Source organism: Eschrichtius robustus, chromosome 16 (assembly GCF_028021215.1).
Source record: "Eschrichtius robustus isolate mEscRob2 chromosome 16, mEscRob2.pri, whole genome shotgun sequence".
Taxonomy (NCBI): Eukaryota; Metazoa; Chordata; class Mammalia; order Artiodactyla; family Eschrichtiidae; genus Eschrichtius; species Eschrichtius robustus.
In genome coordinates this window covers 27,107,761-27,124,535 of record NC_090839.1, presented here as the reverse complement: position 1 = coordinate 27,124,535, position 16,775 = coordinate 27,107,761, and the positions used below count along the sequence as shown (strand labels likewise).

Genomic DNA, 16,775 nt, shown 5'->3' with positions numbered 1-16,775 from the left:
CTAAAGGCTTCCCTTTGTACGTGCATGGAATATCTCCAGAGGGATTTTCAAGGAACTGGTGCTAGCAGTTGTCTGTGGGGAGCTGAAGAGGGAGGAAGATTTATTTTTCATGGTTATACCCATTTGTACTGTTTGAATTACTGGATTGGCCAAAAAGTTTGTTCGGGTTTTTCCATAATCTTCGCGAATATTTACTGTATATGTTTTGCTTTTTCAAAACTTTTTTAAGCTAGTTATTTTTTTAAAAGCCTCTCTTACCCGTGGTTATGTAATATGTTAACATTAGAGGAAAGTGGGTGAAGAGTATATGGGAACTCTCATAGTATATTCTGTAAACCTAAATTTATTTAAAAATAAAAAGTTAAAAAAAAATGATAGAAGCGGGGAACATACTGACTTCCTATACAGAATCCTACCCCATGAGACATTTTTCACCTTTTTGTCTTGTCATTTCTTTTAAAGATCTTGCTTTCACCCCTAATTCTGCTGACCTTGTGATTACCAGATTCAATACAACTGTCTTAGCCATTTTTCACTGTTTTTGTTGGGGTCAGACTATTATTTCATATTTCATAATGCACATCAGCTGACAGATACTTATAAACATCACAGCAGATCAGAGGAAAGCACTCTATGAATATATTGCTTTTAAGAGTTTGACCAGGCTCTGTATCTAAACTAGTGCACAAGCTCAGAACCTTAAACTTTGAAAGCCAGTTTTCCTCAACTTGTGCTCCTGGTAAAAATACAGATGAGTCTACACTTTTGGCAAGCCCCCTGAGTGAGTGATTCTGATTCCCTATAACACTGAGTTCCAGAAAGAATCGTCTGAGAGGGTGTGTGTGTGTGTGTGTGTGTGTGGTGGTGATGGTGACTTGAAGGATGCGGGGACAAGGTGATCAGGAGGCTGTGGCCAGTGTCCGATGGGAGGAAATGAGGGTCTGAAATGCCACAGCGGTAAAAGGGGTGGAGAGAGAAGGTAGATGCAGCCACGCAATTGAGTTGGTGATCCAGGTGCGTGGACGACAAAGTTCCTTGTTCAAGCCAGGCCAGAGGGAAAGAAGCTCTTCTAGTACCTTGAGGGGGCGAAGCATATTAATGAAGGGAAAGAGATGCTTTTATGGGGTACTTCTTGAGGTGGGTAATTGATCTTTCTTGCCTTTGATTACCAGGTGCCAGGCACTGGGGACACAGTCCCTGCTCCCACAGAGATTACATTCGAGTGAAGGGAGACAGATAATACACAAGTAAACAGATACATATGTCCATGTCAATTAGCTAAGTCCACGAAGAGAAGTGGAGTAAGGGGTTGGAGAATGGGTAATAGGAGCCCTGAGGAGGCCATTTCAGACGGGCTAGTCAGTGGAGGCTTCTCTGAGGAAGTGGCATTTGAGAGAGACCTGAATGAAATAAGGGATGAGACATGAGCCAGGCAGGCACCTGTGGGAAGGGCATTCTGACGGAGGGAGCAGTGAAGGTGATGGCCCTGAGGGGGTGGAGAAGGACTTGCTGTCAGGAGACAACAAGAAGGCTGGTGTAAACGGAGCTGAGGAGGCAGAGGATGGGAGGCGGTGGGGTCAGGACAATTTTGGAGACGGTTTGTAGGAAAAGGTATTGGTAACATAGGAGCTTTCTGACAAAGCAAGCCTGTTGCTATGTAGAGAAATGGGAATTCATGGGACACCATGGAGCTTTGTTTCCTGCTGGCCCAACAAGGCAGTGATACATGTGACATGATGAAAGGAACGTTGCTCGAAGAGTGGGGAGCCGTGGCTCCTGTATTAGTCTGCCCTTTGCCCTGCTGTTAATTACTGCACTCAATCTGTGGCTCGTTTCTGGAAGTGCAGGATCAGTGCCTCATCGCACCCTTGGGGGCATTTAGAGGGTAGCCCTTGGGGGGCCTCAGGCTTCTCAGCGTGGGGATGAGACTGCGTCAGTTAAAGCAGATGTGACAGTGCCCCAGAGGGTTGTTCACCTCTTTCCCCCATTCCGACTGCCACCTCTCTTCTTCCAAGCAGGATTGGTTGCCGTGGCCCCTGCTGCTTCTCTCTCTCACGTGTGATACAGGGGCCTTCTATGTTCCTGGGGTCGCACCAATCAACTTCCACCAGAACGACCCTGTAGAAATCAAGGTAAGTGCGTTCCTGGTCTGTGGGAGCCTCTGTGCTGGGCAACCTGGCCAGAGGACTGTGGTGAGCTGGTCACGTCCCTCCTGTGGTTGCAGAGAACCCAGGCCAGTGCTGCTTAGCCTGGGAGGAAGAGGATTCACTGCGCACGGCTGGGGCGGAAGTGGTGTCCCTCGGGCCCCGCAGTGCCGGGATCTCCGCCTCTCCTCTCTCTCTGCCTCTGGCTGTCTCTGCATCTCTGCCTGTATGAGTGCATTCTCTCTCTCTCTGTCCCTCTCTCTCTTTCTCTTTGGCTCTGGCTCTGTTTCTGGTTCTTCTTGTGTCTTTGTTTCTCTCTCACTTTCACTCGCTTCTGTGTCCATCTCTTTCTGTGTCTCCATCTCTCTCAACCTGCGTCCTTCTCTGTGACATCTCTGCCTCTCTCCATCCTCCTCTCTGTTACCGGCTTTCTCTGCATAACTCATATCATCTGTGTATACGCAGCCTATTATGGCCTTTTTTTTAAATTTTAGCTTCTGCCAGGATTCTCCAGTTCAGTATTTCCAAACGGTGCACTGCATATCTGAGTGGTGGTATATGAGATGATTTTAAGTGGCTGACACGTATGTTTTATTTTAATAGCTGTTTTCTTTTAATAATACTAGAAAATATAGCCATTACTTCAACTCATGATTTCATGGCTGTCGTTGGTTTTCCATTTTTAATAGTGTTAAAATGTTTGCTTCTTAAATAAAGGTATTTACCTGAAAATGAATCATATCCAAGAAAATAGCAGAATAAGTGGTAAGTAGATAGGGCAAGTTGGTACATGAGTGATTAGGATTTGAAAGCGTTGCCCTAAATCAGAGTCCAGAAGAACATCCAACTGGGCCACCTCACCTTTTCAGCCTAGATGCCCACCTGTGGGTCAGTCACCTGTGACAGGGTTATGGGAGAGTCCTTTAAAATATGGTTGATCAGGGCAGTGGGCAGACTGGCACGTTGATTAATGACTCGGACTCTTGCTGGCATTCTCAGAGCCCTAAACACGGCTGAGGGTTGGTGGTGGATCTTCTTGGATCTCATTTCCCAGGAAACAAACTCTAAGGTGGAGATTTGGTGCAAGAGATTTATTGACTAGGCGCTCAGGGTCGGCAATTGGGAGGGAGTAAGGGAAGCAGGACTGGGCAGAGGGAGATATTAAGCTGTGATACAACAGAGTCCTGTGGAAGGCTCTGGAACTGGAGTGGCCAGCTGCAGAGTTCTCCCACATTGAGGCGAGAGGACTGGCCACCAGACAAGGGGTGTGACCTTGTACCAGAGCTCCCAGCTATAGGAACTCCTCTCTACCATCACCCGAATATAACCACCCTTAATACTTTGGGTTATTTTTCTTAGTCTTTTTTTCTGTGCAGTGTTTACAGTGTAGGGTACTCGGCATTCTCACACTTCCATAAACCCCCAGCTTCTTGACTACCACATTGGTCCCCCATAGGCAAAATAACGTACAGTTGAAGTTTTTAAGTAGTCCTTCAAATCCTTAGTGATTCTGTACAAAGGACTAGCAAAACTTATAAAGTAATGAAAATAAATTCTGCTCCTAAAATGTACATTTCTTGTTGATGGGAACCACATCTTTACTGGTCTGTGCAAAAGCAAAGCAGTGAGATTGTGTGAAAATAAAGTTTTTATCCTGTCCTAAGCATCACAGTGTTCAAAAGGGGGAACAGAAGCCCAGAAAATCACAAAGGGCCATCCACCTGACATGCTGTCATGTGCCTTTGTTTGCCACCACATTTTGGGCATTTACAAAATTACCAATTGCTACATGTCATGCTTATTTGGGGCATTAGATGCAAGCAACTTTTCATTATCCAGGGGGAGTTAACCAGTTTAGAGGTTAAAAATATAATACATTTGTGGAAAAACGAAAACTACCACGAATCAAGTTCTACAAGGGCTGGGATATTATCTTTCTCGGATACTGCTGCGTCACCAGCTCCTAGTACATAGCCTGGTAGGGTGGATACATACATATGATCAATGACTATTAGAAAGTGTCTGCATTTAGAACTGTGTAGCAGTAACAAGCAAATGCGCCATTCCACGTGTTGCATTACTGTGAGCATCCCTCTTCCTTGGAAGTCAGACTTGTAATTTTCGGGAACAATAATTAAAGTCACCTTTATTGAGGATTATTTACATGCCAGGCATTACGCATGGCTTAGCTCAAGATGCCCCCCAAGAGCCCTGTGAGGCAGATACTGTATGTTTTAGGGATTTACTGAACATTTTACAGTTATGGAAACTGAGGCCCGAGGAAGTGAACCAACTTGCCCAAGGTCACATTGTGAGGGAGACATAGGGTTAGTTCAGAGCCCGGCTCTTAACCACCGCAGTACCCTTCCTCCCAGTGCCTCTGCCAGAAGCCCCCTCCAGAGCAAAGCTTGTGGCATGGGGAGGACAGGGTAGTTCTGGCTTCAGTCCTGCCAAGCGGGGCATGTGAGAGCGTACACCTTGCGTGGGAAGGGAGAGGGCAGGAGGGGACATAAAGGTGAGACTCAGTTTCTTTGTAATGTGGATTCTTCTTTGATTGTCCAGAAGGAGAGAAAGCTAAGAAGTGCAAAATAACAGGCTGTTACAACAGACAATAACTTTTTGGTCATTTTGCCTCAAGCAGTTCATGAAATGCTTAATAGAGGTCCCCCGTCCTTCAGTCCAACATCTAAAAGCTCTGAAACTTAGAGTTTTTCTAAACTCATCGTAGGCGAGACCTGACCTGAACTGCTTATTAACTTTATTTTTCCCACTTAGTATGAACATTTTTGCATTTCCTTGTCATCGAATGCGGGGTACTGCTCCAGACCCAGCTGGGGGGTGTTATAAAACCCATGGTTTTATAATATACCACATTGCTCTTTTAAAATTAGAAAAATTCCTAATTCCAAAGCAAGAGTTTTAAGTAAGGATTGTGGACCTGGATTCTAAAAAGTATTTATACTTTCAGATGGTGTATGAGGAATGGTTAATAGTTTTTAAATAGCAAAGATAATTTTAGTTGCATTTAAGCTAAAATTTGGGACTTCCCTGGCTGTCCAGTGGTTAAGACTTCGCCTTCCAATGCAGGGGGTGCGGGTTTGATCCCTGGTCAGGGAGCTCAGATCCCACATGCCTCGCCGCCAAAAAACCAAAACATAAGACAGAAGCAGTATTGTAACAAATTCAATAAAGACTTTAAAAATGGTCTACATCAAAAAAATCTTTAAAAAAAAAAAAAAAGGTCCACATCAAAAAAAAAAAACTTTAAAATAATTAATTAAATTTTTTTTTTAATTTTTTTTTTTAATTTTTTTTTTTTTTTGCAACATTTTGATTGGTTCTATTTTATCCATGTTTTAGGGAGTTGTCTGTGGCTGTCACTGTTTCCAGAGCTGCATTCTGTGTGCTTGCATCACTTCCTAAATGTTCTTCTTCATGGTCTTCTTAAACTTCGTCTTTGATGGTTGCATAATATTTAATTGAACGAATATATTGTGGTTTATTGACCAATTTCCCATTATGGGGCTTTTAGCTGTTTTTCCATTTTTTTCTCTCTTTTTTCATTGTGCAAACATTTATTGAGCATGTACTGTGTACCTAGATCTGTAGGCACGGTGGTTACATAGGTAAGCGAGACACATATGGTCCTTGCCCTCATGGAGCTTAATCTTAAATTCTAGTAGGGGAGACTGATTTCTCTGGAAAACAAAAACAAAAACATAAAATAATTACATTTTATCAGACGTGCTACAAAGATAACTAGAAGTGTTGAAATACAGAAGATGAGGGAATTCCTTTGATAAGATGATTAGGAAAGGACTCGAAGGTGAGGGGATTTAAGCTGAGACCAAATGTGAGAAGCAGGCAGCGAGTCGGGCAGAGAGGAGCAGGTTGAAAGCCTGAAGCAGGAGAGGGCTGGCCGGGCTCAGGGAACTAGAGGCAAAAGACCACTGTGGTTAGGAATGAGGAGGGAGCTCTTTGTTCCTGAAGTTTCTTGCCTTATTTGGAGTTATTTCCTTAGGAAAGATGCCCAGAAGTGAAATTATAGGGTCAAAGGATATCAGCATGTTAAGGACTCTGAGTATATATTGGATTTGGTTCTGATTTTAAACAAAATCTATAATGTAATCTAAAACTAGTGAACTGTGAAATAATTGTATAGTATACCAGAGTTGTGTCTGCTGTGGTTAGTTTGCTTATTAGGTAATAATGCCGAGTATACTAAAGATGAGTGGGTACCAGGGAGGATTACTGGGAACAGTCATCTTGATTTCTGGGTTGAGGAATAATGGCCTCTCTTCTCCCACTAGGCTGTGAAGCTCACCAGCTCTCGCACCCAGCTGCCTTATGAATACTACTCACTGCCCTTCTGCCAGCCCAGCAAAATAACCTACAAGGCAGAGAATCTGGGTAAGTTCTTCTCTCACACTGCTGTCACGCTATCCCAAAGAGGAACCCAGATCTTTTCATAATGTTAATAGCAGTTAACCCTTATATAGCACCTACCGTGTGCTGCACAACATTCTACATAGTTTATATACAGATTAGCTTATTTAATCCTCATAACATCCTGAAGGAGGTAGTTGTGGTGTTTATTCCCATTTTACAGGGTAAGTGACTTGCCTCTGGTTATACTGTTAATGGCTAAACTGGGCTTGGAATCCATGTAGTCAGGCTTCAGAGCTGGAGCCCTTAGCTACTGCTCCAACTGGCTCTCCTTGATTTCTAGATATCCACTTCTGTTTCTTGCGGCTTCTGTAACCTGCTCTGCTTTTAATTAAAAGAATGAGTGATTATCTCTGGCCCTAATGGAAGCAGGGACATCACCATAGTTCTTGCTAAGCTGTGCAGGCCTTGCCTCAAATAATGTGTGAAGCACCCAGTGCAGTGTCTGGCGTGTGTGTTCATAAATAGCAGCCATTTTATTTTAATTCAGATAATTCTTTGCTGGAATTTCAGGCTTAAAGGAAAAGACATTTGGTGGCCTCTATTGAGGACATGATTATTAGTACATACTCTGCCATCTCAGTGTTAAGTCCTGGAGATAAAAACTTGGAAGGATGCCCTCCCTGACTTCAAGGAACTTAAGAGACTTTCCTGTTCTCTTACAGCTTAGGGAGGGGAAAGGAGAGAACTGGCTCTTGAGCAGTCCCCTGAAAGGGCTGCCTTCTCCATCGGGGCTACCCATGGCTCAGATGTTTCCAGAACCCCTAGCCAACAGGTGTACCTACTGCCAGGTATTGGATGTCCCAGACCAGCTGGGGCAGGCCTCGACCAAAAGCAGGCAGCACCGCCAGTCCCGAAGTCTCGCCTTGTGCAGTTGGATGGAGGTCGGTCTCGGGGCCTGGACTGCTCCTGCTGCCTGCCGCTTACCCTTCTTTTCTCTCCACACCATGCCGTGCCCCGGCCACCTTGCCGCTGCTGGGAAGCCTGACTTGCTGTGTCCTCCAGACCCCTCACAGCAGCTCCTCCCTTCCCCTGTGAGCTGGTGTGGCTTCATCTACAGCCCAAGGCTGAGCAGTTGGGCACACCTCAGTGTGATGCTGCGTGACCTTAACCTCCGTGAAGCTGGGGAATGTTCCTGCCTCATAGAAATGGAAACTTCCGTGTACAAAAGTTATCCTGCCACAGTGTATCTCATTCCACCTTTGTGTGGTGCCTCCCTCTGTGGCCTAGGGGCTCTTTGAGCAGCGGGATCATGTCTTACATGTCTCTCTCTGCCACTTCTGACCCAGTGTCTGACACATAGTTGTCATTCAGTAAAAGTTATTGTCCTCCCTGAGTGGAGCAGAAACAGCCTTGATTGAGTGCCTGTTGGGTCGCAAGCCTTGTACTCTACGTCCTCATCATCATCACTGTTAATACTTAAAGGGCTCTAACAGTGAGCCGGGCATTGTTCTAAGCACGTCTGTGCTTACCTTAGTTAATTCTCACAACAGCCCTCTGAGGTAGCTACTCTTACTATCCCCTTATCACAGATAAGGGAAGTGAGGCACAGGAGGTGAAGTCACTTGCTACAGGTCACTCACCGAGTTGGTGGCAGAGCCCAGGAACTCCGGCTTCAGGGTCCATAGCCTTAAGCAGTACACTCTGCGCACTGTCTTACTTGGTTCCGACTGTAACTCAGCAAAGCCAGGTATGATGGCCCCCATGCCATAGTAGAGGGCACAGTAGCTTCAGAGGTTTGAAAAACTTGCTTGTGGTCACATGGTCAATGGGTAGAGAAATTGAGATCTTAACCCAGGTTTTTTAACTCTAAAAACAGAATTCTTTCTGTTGTCCAGACTGCCTTTTCCAGAAAGGTTCATTTGGGCTGTCCAAGGGCTGTGCTCCTGATTATCATGTTGGTGGAGATTCATATCGTGGCGGGGGGGGGGGGGGGCATGTCTGCGGCAGAAGTACTGGAATATAACATCAGACTCGCTTAGAGGGTCCACTCAGCTTGTTGCTCGTTTAGTGTGGCTGGCTGTCTGCTCCCAGCTTTAAAAATTAGAATGAATACTTCCGTATTAGAAGTGAGCTGTTCCAGGCCAGTATGTCCTCTTTCTTAGTTTAAATGTATCAATAATTTCTAAATATCAAGAAATGATACCCACCTTACTTGATCTTCAGCCCTGTTCCTCTCTCTGTATGTTCTTTCTTTCCTCAAGTGAGTTCCTTATTGACCTTACTGAAAAGAAGTGAGTGGTAGGGCATGGTGTAGAGGAAAGAGCCCAGGGGCTTAGCACTACCACAGTCACTGTCATAGGCTAGTCACTATCTGGGTCTGGTTCTCAGCATTGTCATCTGTAAAATGGCAGAGGATGACCCAGATCATTTCAGCAGTGGACCATGCAGATATCTTATTGGTGTTCTTGCCCTCCCACTGGCCAGTCCATCCCTGGGTTTTGCATACTCACCTGCATAACTAGCCTTCTAAAGGAGGGGGAAAGTGGGGGAGAGGTGTAGAGACCTTCATCCAGGCCCCTTTTTACCCTCCCCCCTCTCCTGAGTGGCCTCATCCACACTTGTCAGAGTGCTACTTTGCACAGCTGAGTGGTTCTCCCCACTGTGGTAAAGCCTGTGGCCCTGCCACTTACCATCTGTATCCCAGCAACTCACAGCTTCTATCTATAGATAGCCCTGACCTTTCCTCTGACCCTCATATTTGGATATCTGACTGCCTGCTTGACATAGCCACTTGACATATCCAAACTGAAAAAATGCCTTCAGTCTAAATTTGCTGTTTTTCCCATTTTCCCCCCAACTGGAACTTGGTTGTAGAAGCCTCATAGTCTTCCTGATATGCACCACTCCTCACTCATCCTTTGTGTCAGCCAGCACCAACCCCCCTAGATTTCACCTCCTCAGTAGCTCCTGAATCTGTGTACTTGTTTCCACCCTCACTGTATCCTCTAATCCAGCCACCATCACCGCCCACTTGCATAGCTGACTGCCATCGCCCCCAGCCAGTTCCGTGCATCTTTGATATTTTCTTCACAAAACAGCCAGAGTGATCTGTAACCAGAACTGGATAATGTCTTCTGCCGCCCCTGTTAGAAACCCTTTATTGGTTTTTGTGGCTCTCTCGATAGAGATCAAACTTCCCGTTGGCCCACAGGCCCCCTGAGGTCCAGCTCCGGCCCGTCTCTCCAGCGCGCCTCAAGTCACCCTTGCTGTGTGCACTACAGCTGCACAGGCCTCTTACGTTTACCACGTCGTCCCCCTGCCTTCCCCCCGCCCCCCAACCAGGCAGGGAGCCTTTGTGCGTGCTGTTCCCTTCTGTCTAGCATAGTCTTCCCCTATCTCTTTGCCTAGTTAAGGCTCTCTTCCTTTAGAGCTCACTTCAAGCATTACTTCCTCAGAGAAGCTGTCCTAGACCTACTCCCCCACATCTAGAGCAAGTTCCTCATATTGTACTGTATCTTCTCATTATCCTGATTAATCAATCTGTCTTTTCACTAGACCATAAGCTCCATATGTCTGTTCAACGTTATTTCTCCAGAGCCCAGCACATAACCAATATCCAGTGGATGTTTGGGAAGGAATGAATGAATGAACGAATGAATGACTAGGCCAAGAGTCCCACATCAAGCGGGTCCCCACTGGTAGGCAGCTGTTAGACCAGGCGTGTGTGGGCATTAGTGCCGCCTGTGGGCTTTGGTAGGTCTCCTTCGGCTTGCGCCAGTTCCACCTCATCCCAGTAGAAGTGTTAGAATGGCTCAGAATGAAATCACCGTTGGGTTTAGTTGACAGGCCCTAACTGCTCGGTGCCTGCTCTTGGGACGTCTGGCAGCAGGTTTCTCTGAGGCAGTAGGCATGCAAGGGGTGTGCCAGTTCGTTAAGTTAAAAAGACGTTTTGGCTGAAAAATCTCAGGTGCTGGATTTTACCCTACCTCCCTTCCTCCCTGAACCAGGATCTGAAGATGGAGAAATAAATAGGAAACATTATCTGCCCTTAAAGAGCTCATAATGAGGTATGAGGACAAAAACTTAACCCATCAACATATTGTACAAAGTCACATCACTGACATATGAAAAGGTGCAGAAGTGATGCTGGTGATAAAGATAGTATTTGTTGTCTTCCCACTCTGTGCCTGGTACTTTATTTCTCACTGTAACCCTGTGAGATGGGTACTATTATCCCCATTTTACAGATGAGGAAATTGAGGCTCATTGAGGTTAAGGTACTTACCAAGACTGCTAAGCTAGTCAGTGGCAGAGCCAGGGTTCAGTAGCCCTCTCTTCACCACTGTACGATGCTGCCTCTGTGCAGAGGGCAATCCGAGGAGGGAGTGACGAACTCAGTCCTGAGGAGGTCAGGAAGGGCTTCCCGGAGAGTGGAATAGAAGCTGAGCTTGAAGGGTGAGGAAGAGTTTCCCAGGAACGTGGGGCAGGGAATGGCACTCCAGGCAAAGGAAACGACATGAGGCCCAGAGGCACAGAATGACGTGGCATGTTTGACGTGCTCTGAAGAGTCTGGTGGTGCTAGAGCACAGAGGGAGAGGAGGGACAACAAGGGGGCGTCAGGTGGGCAAGCCTGGCCTGAACAGGCAGGGTAATGCATTGAGTGCCAGGCTGCAGGACGGCTGAAGGCCCTGCAGGTGGGCCCTGTGTCTCCGTGGCTCTGCTGACCTCAGCAACCTCAGGGCTGAAGCTCTGAGCTCCATCTATCTCTCTTATGGCAGGAGAGGTGCTGAGAGGGGACCGGATTGTCAACACCCCTTTCCAGGTTCTCATGAACAGCGAAAAGAAGTGTGAGGTTCTGTGCAGCCAGTCCAACAAGCCGGTGATCCTGACCGTGGAACAGAGCCGGCTCGTGGCTGAGCGGATCTCCGAGGACTACTATGTCCACCTGTGAGTTGTCCTCTGCTCCCTGCCAGCGTCGAGTTCGCACAGGGGAGGGCGCTGAGGGAGAGGCGGTCTGAGGGACTGAGCGGGGCCTTGGGTTTCCAGCATTGCAGACAACCTGCCTGTGGCCACCCGGCTGGAACTCTACTCCAACCGCGACGGCGACGACAAGAAGAAAGAGAAAGACGTGCAGTTTGAACACGGCTACCGGCTCGGCTTCACGGATGTCAACAAGGTAGAGTGTCTTGATGTGCTCAGAGGGCTGGGGGAGCCACTCCCCAAAGTCACGAGCACTTGGGGCCACAGGGGAGGGGGAGACATGTAGCTCTAGGCTTAGAAAAGATGGGGATAGCCAAGACAAGTTCCTCCTGGTGCCCCCGGCCATGGCCTGTCAGAAGTCTGAGTGCTGTGGGCAGGGCTCTGGCGGATGCTACACAGGAGGTGGAAGGCACAGTGCCTAAAGACTCAGATTCCACATGATTATATGGATTATAAGATTAAACCCCCCCCCCCAAAAAAAAGAAGTCTGGAATTTCATCAGTATGTACGAGAGAGAGCCCAGGAGTGGTCAAGAGCATGCGGGTTCCCTGGGTTTTGAATCCTGCCTTCACCACTTACTAGTTGGTGAGTGACCTTAAGCCTACCTCTTTCACCTCTCTAAGCCTTGGGTTCCTTATCTGTAAAATGTATGTTATAGCCATACCTGCCTTTTGGGGTTGTCATGCAGAGTAAATCAGATAATCTGTGTAAGCACTTCATAGCACAGCCGCTGAGAAATATGCTAATGGCATTGATTGTAACAGTGATCCTCTTATATTTGTCATTTTCTAAACTGAACACATATTACTTAGGGAATAAAGAACAAAAGCGTTTCTTTTGAGGCACAATCCCTGTCCTCCAAGGGCTTCTTTCATAACTAGGAAGAGAACTGACAGTGTCATATCCTGGATCTTAAGTCCCAATCCTGACCAGGCCAGTGCTTTGACGGTCAATGCCAGAGGAGTTCAGAGGGAGCTAATGTGCGTTCAGGTTGTCACGGAGGAGGTGGGCCTTGAAAAATAGGTAGGCTTGAGCTGAGTGAAGTTGGGATGGCATTCTAGTTAAGTGAATCCCGTGAACGGAGTTCAGGGTGGGGACTGTTCACGGGGCAGGGAGGGACCCAGGGAGACCAGGCAAACTAACATGTCTGAGAGGGTGACGACAGCTGGGTATGTTAGGGTGACAGAAGGCCTTGAACACCAGCCTAAGGGGTCTGAACTTGTACCTAGTAAGCCCCACAGAGCCCTGGAGGGTTCATGAGTAACAGGTTGCTATAAGAGCAGTGTTTTTGGAACATTGGTACAGTTGGGTCTGCTAGATGAGGGAAGGGACCTAATACCTGGTTGGTCACCCTGTGTGATTTTTCTGGTGGTTTCTTGGCTCCTAGCTGTTTTGTTCTCTTTGTTGCTCTGTTTTAGATCTACCTGCACAATCACCTCTCGTTCATCCTTTACTACCACCGGGAGGACCTGGAAGAGGACCAGGAGCACACATACCGCGTCGTCCGCTTCGAGGTGATTCCCCAGAGCATCAGGCTGGAGGGTGAGTGGGGAGGTGTGACCAGAGGGGCAGGGCTGGACGGGCCTGGGCTTCCACACCCAGGGTCTTTGCACCCTTGATTCCTGAAATGGCTGATAGGCCCCAGTGTGGCATATGGGCCCAGCGAAGGTAGGGTCACTACATTCCTATTAGAGAAGGTGAGGGGCAATGGGAGAGCTGACATGTTGTCTCCTGGCCTGGCACAGCACCTTACCAGTTTACCACCTCCCAGCCACCCCGGGAGGTATGTGCTGATTATGATAGGAACCAGAGGCTCAGAGAGGTCAGTGACGTGGCCAAGACCAAACAGCAGTTTGGGGCTTTGCTGGGCCTATCATAAGAACCAGCCAGCTCAAGAGCAAAGGGTTGAAGAACAAGGGGCAGGGGTACCGACAGAGCTGTTGGGCAGCAGGTTTCTGTGTTTCTGCTCCTCTGTGTGGGTGATTGGCGTAGACTAAACTTGGCCCCGGGTCAACAGTTGTGCAGGAATTTGAGAGCCCAGGCCCAGCCCTGTGGGCCTGACAGGATCTGGTCGGCCTCACCTTGCCTGGCAGCCCTAGCTCACCACAGGGTGCACTTCCATTTAGCATGCCTGGCCTTTTGTCCACAGTGGTGGTGAGTTTCTGGAGTTTTTTTAAGCTGTGGAAGCTCGTAGTCAAACAAAGTCATATGCGGAAGTCTTATGTAAAACATAGACCTTGCACTTTTGGGGCATCATACTGCCTCTCCTCCCGTCTGTGTCATGGTTACAGCTTGACATTTACTGTGTGAGTGTTTGACAGCAGCTGCTACCCCACTGGCTCTTCGAAGTTAGAGACCCTGTCTCCTTTTCTCACCACTTTCTCTCCAGCACAGTACCTGGCACATAGTAGGTGCTTATTTATTGTATGTTTGTTGGCTGAATGAATGGACAGATAGCAAGATGAACAAATGTGTAAATGAAGGAAGGAAGCATCTGAGTGATTGAATTACTAAAGTGCCAGGACTCTGGGGACTAAATGAGTGAGTGAACGTATGAGAGAGTGAGTCAGTGTTGTTTTTGCCTGTTGAATGGGACGGATTGAATGAGCAAATGAATGTTTGAATTGAGTGAAGGAAGAATTCGTTTGACTAAATAGGGACTCAGACCCCTCCCCACAAACACCTCTCTGCAGCCCCTGAGGCCCTTTGGAAAGTCAGGGCTCTGGGAAGCACAGTTTTTTGTTTCTTTTTTGTTTTTGTTTTTTCATCTTTATTGGAGTATAATTGGTTTACAATGCTGTGTTAGTTTCTGCTGTACAACAAAGTGAATCAGCTCTATGTATACCTATGTCCCCTCCCTCTTGGGGCTCCCTCCCACCCTCCCCATCCCACCCAAGGGAGCACAGTTTTAAAGCTCTAGTTGCCATCTGTTCTCTCAGCCACTGCTCCGCAGCACGCTGCCTCTTGAGGGCACCCGCAGAACAGTCCCTGGGTAGTGGCACCAGCCCTTGCAGGAACAGACTGAGTCTCTGTCTCTCACAGACCTCAAAACAGACGAGAAGAGCTCATGCACCCTGCCTGAGGGTACCAACTCCTCCCCCCAAGAAATTGACCCTACCAAGGAGAATCAGCTGTACTTCACTTACTCTGTGCACTGGGAGGTGAGAAGGGGCTGGAGCCCACGGCAGGGGAGGAGGGCTCTGGTCCGGGCAGGAGTTGTCAAGGTGGAGGCCTGACTCTCAAGTGCTTCCTCCCCACCGCCAGGAGAGTGACATCAAATGGGCCTCTCGCTGGGACACCTACCTGACCATGAGTGATGTACAGATCCACTGGTTTTCTATCATTAACTCCGTCGTGGTGGTCTTCTTCCTGTCAGGTGAGAGAGCTGTGGGTTGGAGGGTGGAGAGGACAAGGGGGTGAGGGATGAGGGGCTGCGGTGTCACATCACTCCCAGGGGACTTCTAGGGTGTCCTTGGAGCCAAGCATAGGTCAAAAGCAGACATTAGGGCTCTGTGCAAGGCATCAGTACACAGAGGTAAACAAGATTCACCCTCTACTCTGGAGAGCTCCCTAGGGGAAGACTGCGCCGCCTCTTCGTGCACACCTTCATTGACTCATTCAACAGTGTTTCGTCGTTGCTCGTCCTGTTCGGGCCCCATGCCGCATGCTAGATGTGGTGTTGAGCAAGCCCAACCCAGTCTCTGCCCTCACCGTCTGTATTCTGCGGGCAGGAGAGAGACAGGAGAGCACAGAAGTAGTGGGGTTCCAGATAGTGCTAAGTGCTGTGAAGCATGTGCATGGCTGTTGAGGAAAGGGTGAAGGCTGCTTTAGAGAAGACCTCTCTGAACGAGGAGCCACCATTCAGAGACCTAGGGAAAGACGGTTCCAGCAAGGGTCACGGCCCTGCAGTGCGCCAGGCTTGGTGAGAAGCCAGAAGGCAAGAGGGCAGTGAGCAGGGTGAGGGTGGTTGTCAGAGGCAGAATGAAACTGATCGTTTCAGTATCAGGAGAAGTAAAGATAATGCTGTCTTTATTAAACATTTACCCAGGGGCCAGCTGCTGTGCTAATAAACACTTTACACGCATCCCCATCCTCGCAGCCCCGTGAGCTAAGCCAAAAAGCATTAAGTTAGCTCAAGGTCCTACAACCCATTGTCTTAACCACTACACTGTGCTGCCTAGATAGGTAAACAGGGTGCTGTGCAAGTACAAACGGGGGTGCCTCTGAACTGTGGGGTGTTGAGAGGAGAAGATGTCTTGAAGTGTGAGTAGGAGTTAGGACAGAGTGGGGCATTCGGGTAAAGGGAACAGCCTGGGTTACAGGCACGCAGGTGAGAGAGAGATGGGGCTGTGACCTGATAACTAAAAGCAACAAATAACCAGAGGCAAGTGAGAGGCGAGCCTGGGAGGAGGTGAGGCTGGAGAGGCTGGAAGGACCAAGCCCTGGAGGAGCTGGGATGCTGTTCTCCCTGGAATACAAGCGGTGTCCTGTGACTGCCTCCGCCCATCCCAGCAGCTCATTCTTCCCCCTCCTTGGGGGGTGACCCTCTGTTTCCCCTGCCCTGTAGCTGGGGTGGAGCTATGCCCAGGAGAGGACCTGGGGCGGCTGCATAGCCAGTTCCCTCTAGAGGAAGCCACGCGTGCCCAGAGGGCAAGCAGCACGGAAGACTCCTTTGGCCGTGCTGACGACTCCTCTTCTTCCCCGCCCCTGTTTGTTTCAGGCATCCTGAGTATGATTATCATTCGGACCCTCCGGAAGGACATCGCCAACTATAATAAGGAGGATGACATTGTACGAGGTCTTGGCTGGGGAGGGATGGACTTGCAGAGGGAGGGCAGTCTAGCAGTGGGGCTCTGGACCTACCAGACCAGGACGCGCACATGCGCGTGCGCACGCACATGCCTCTGTGTGTGTGTGTTATCATTCATAGCATAAACCAAGTATTGAAAAGGAAAACAAAATGTTTAATGACCCAAAGTGATGGGGCTAAGGCTTTCTAATTTCTAAGCGTAAAAACAATGGAAGAAATCACAGAAAGAAAACTGGTTTAATTTGACCTTAATCCTGCATGTTAAGATATATAAACAACAGAAAAGTGAAATGGCAAAATAATATATGCAACAAATTTTTTAAAAGATGATAGTTAAAAGAACTGGTATAAAATCTCTAAAAAAAAAAACCACTAAAATCTCTAATGTGATAATGAACAAAAAATTTACAGACAAGGAACCATACATGGCCAGTAAACATGTGAGAAACTGT

General features: G+C 47.8%; 1 protein-coding gene across 1 annotated transcript in view; it reads left to right on the top strand.

Annotated features, from left to right (window-relative positions):
* Positions 1-16,775, top strand: part of TM9SF4 (transmembrane 9 superfamily member 4) — a 54,854-nt gene that overhangs the window by 20,124 nt on the left and 17,955 nt on the right. The window contains exons 2-9 of the mRNA XM_068565378.1: positions 2,019-2,132; positions 6,455-6,554; positions 11,312-11,480; positions 11,580-11,709; positions 12,932-13,055; positions 14,556-14,674; positions 14,778-14,889; positions 16,234-16,304. Coding sequence (XP_068421479.1) covers positions 2,019-2,132; positions 6,455-6,554; positions 11,312-11,480; positions 11,580-11,709; positions 12,932-13,055; positions 14,556-14,674; positions 14,778-14,889; positions 16,234-16,304 — 939 coding nt within the window. The remainder of the gene's footprint in view (positions 1-2,018; positions 2,133-6,454; positions 6,555-11,311; positions 11,481-11,579; positions 11,710-12,931; positions 13,056-14,555; positions 14,675-14,777; positions 14,890-16,233; positions 16,305-16,775) is intronic.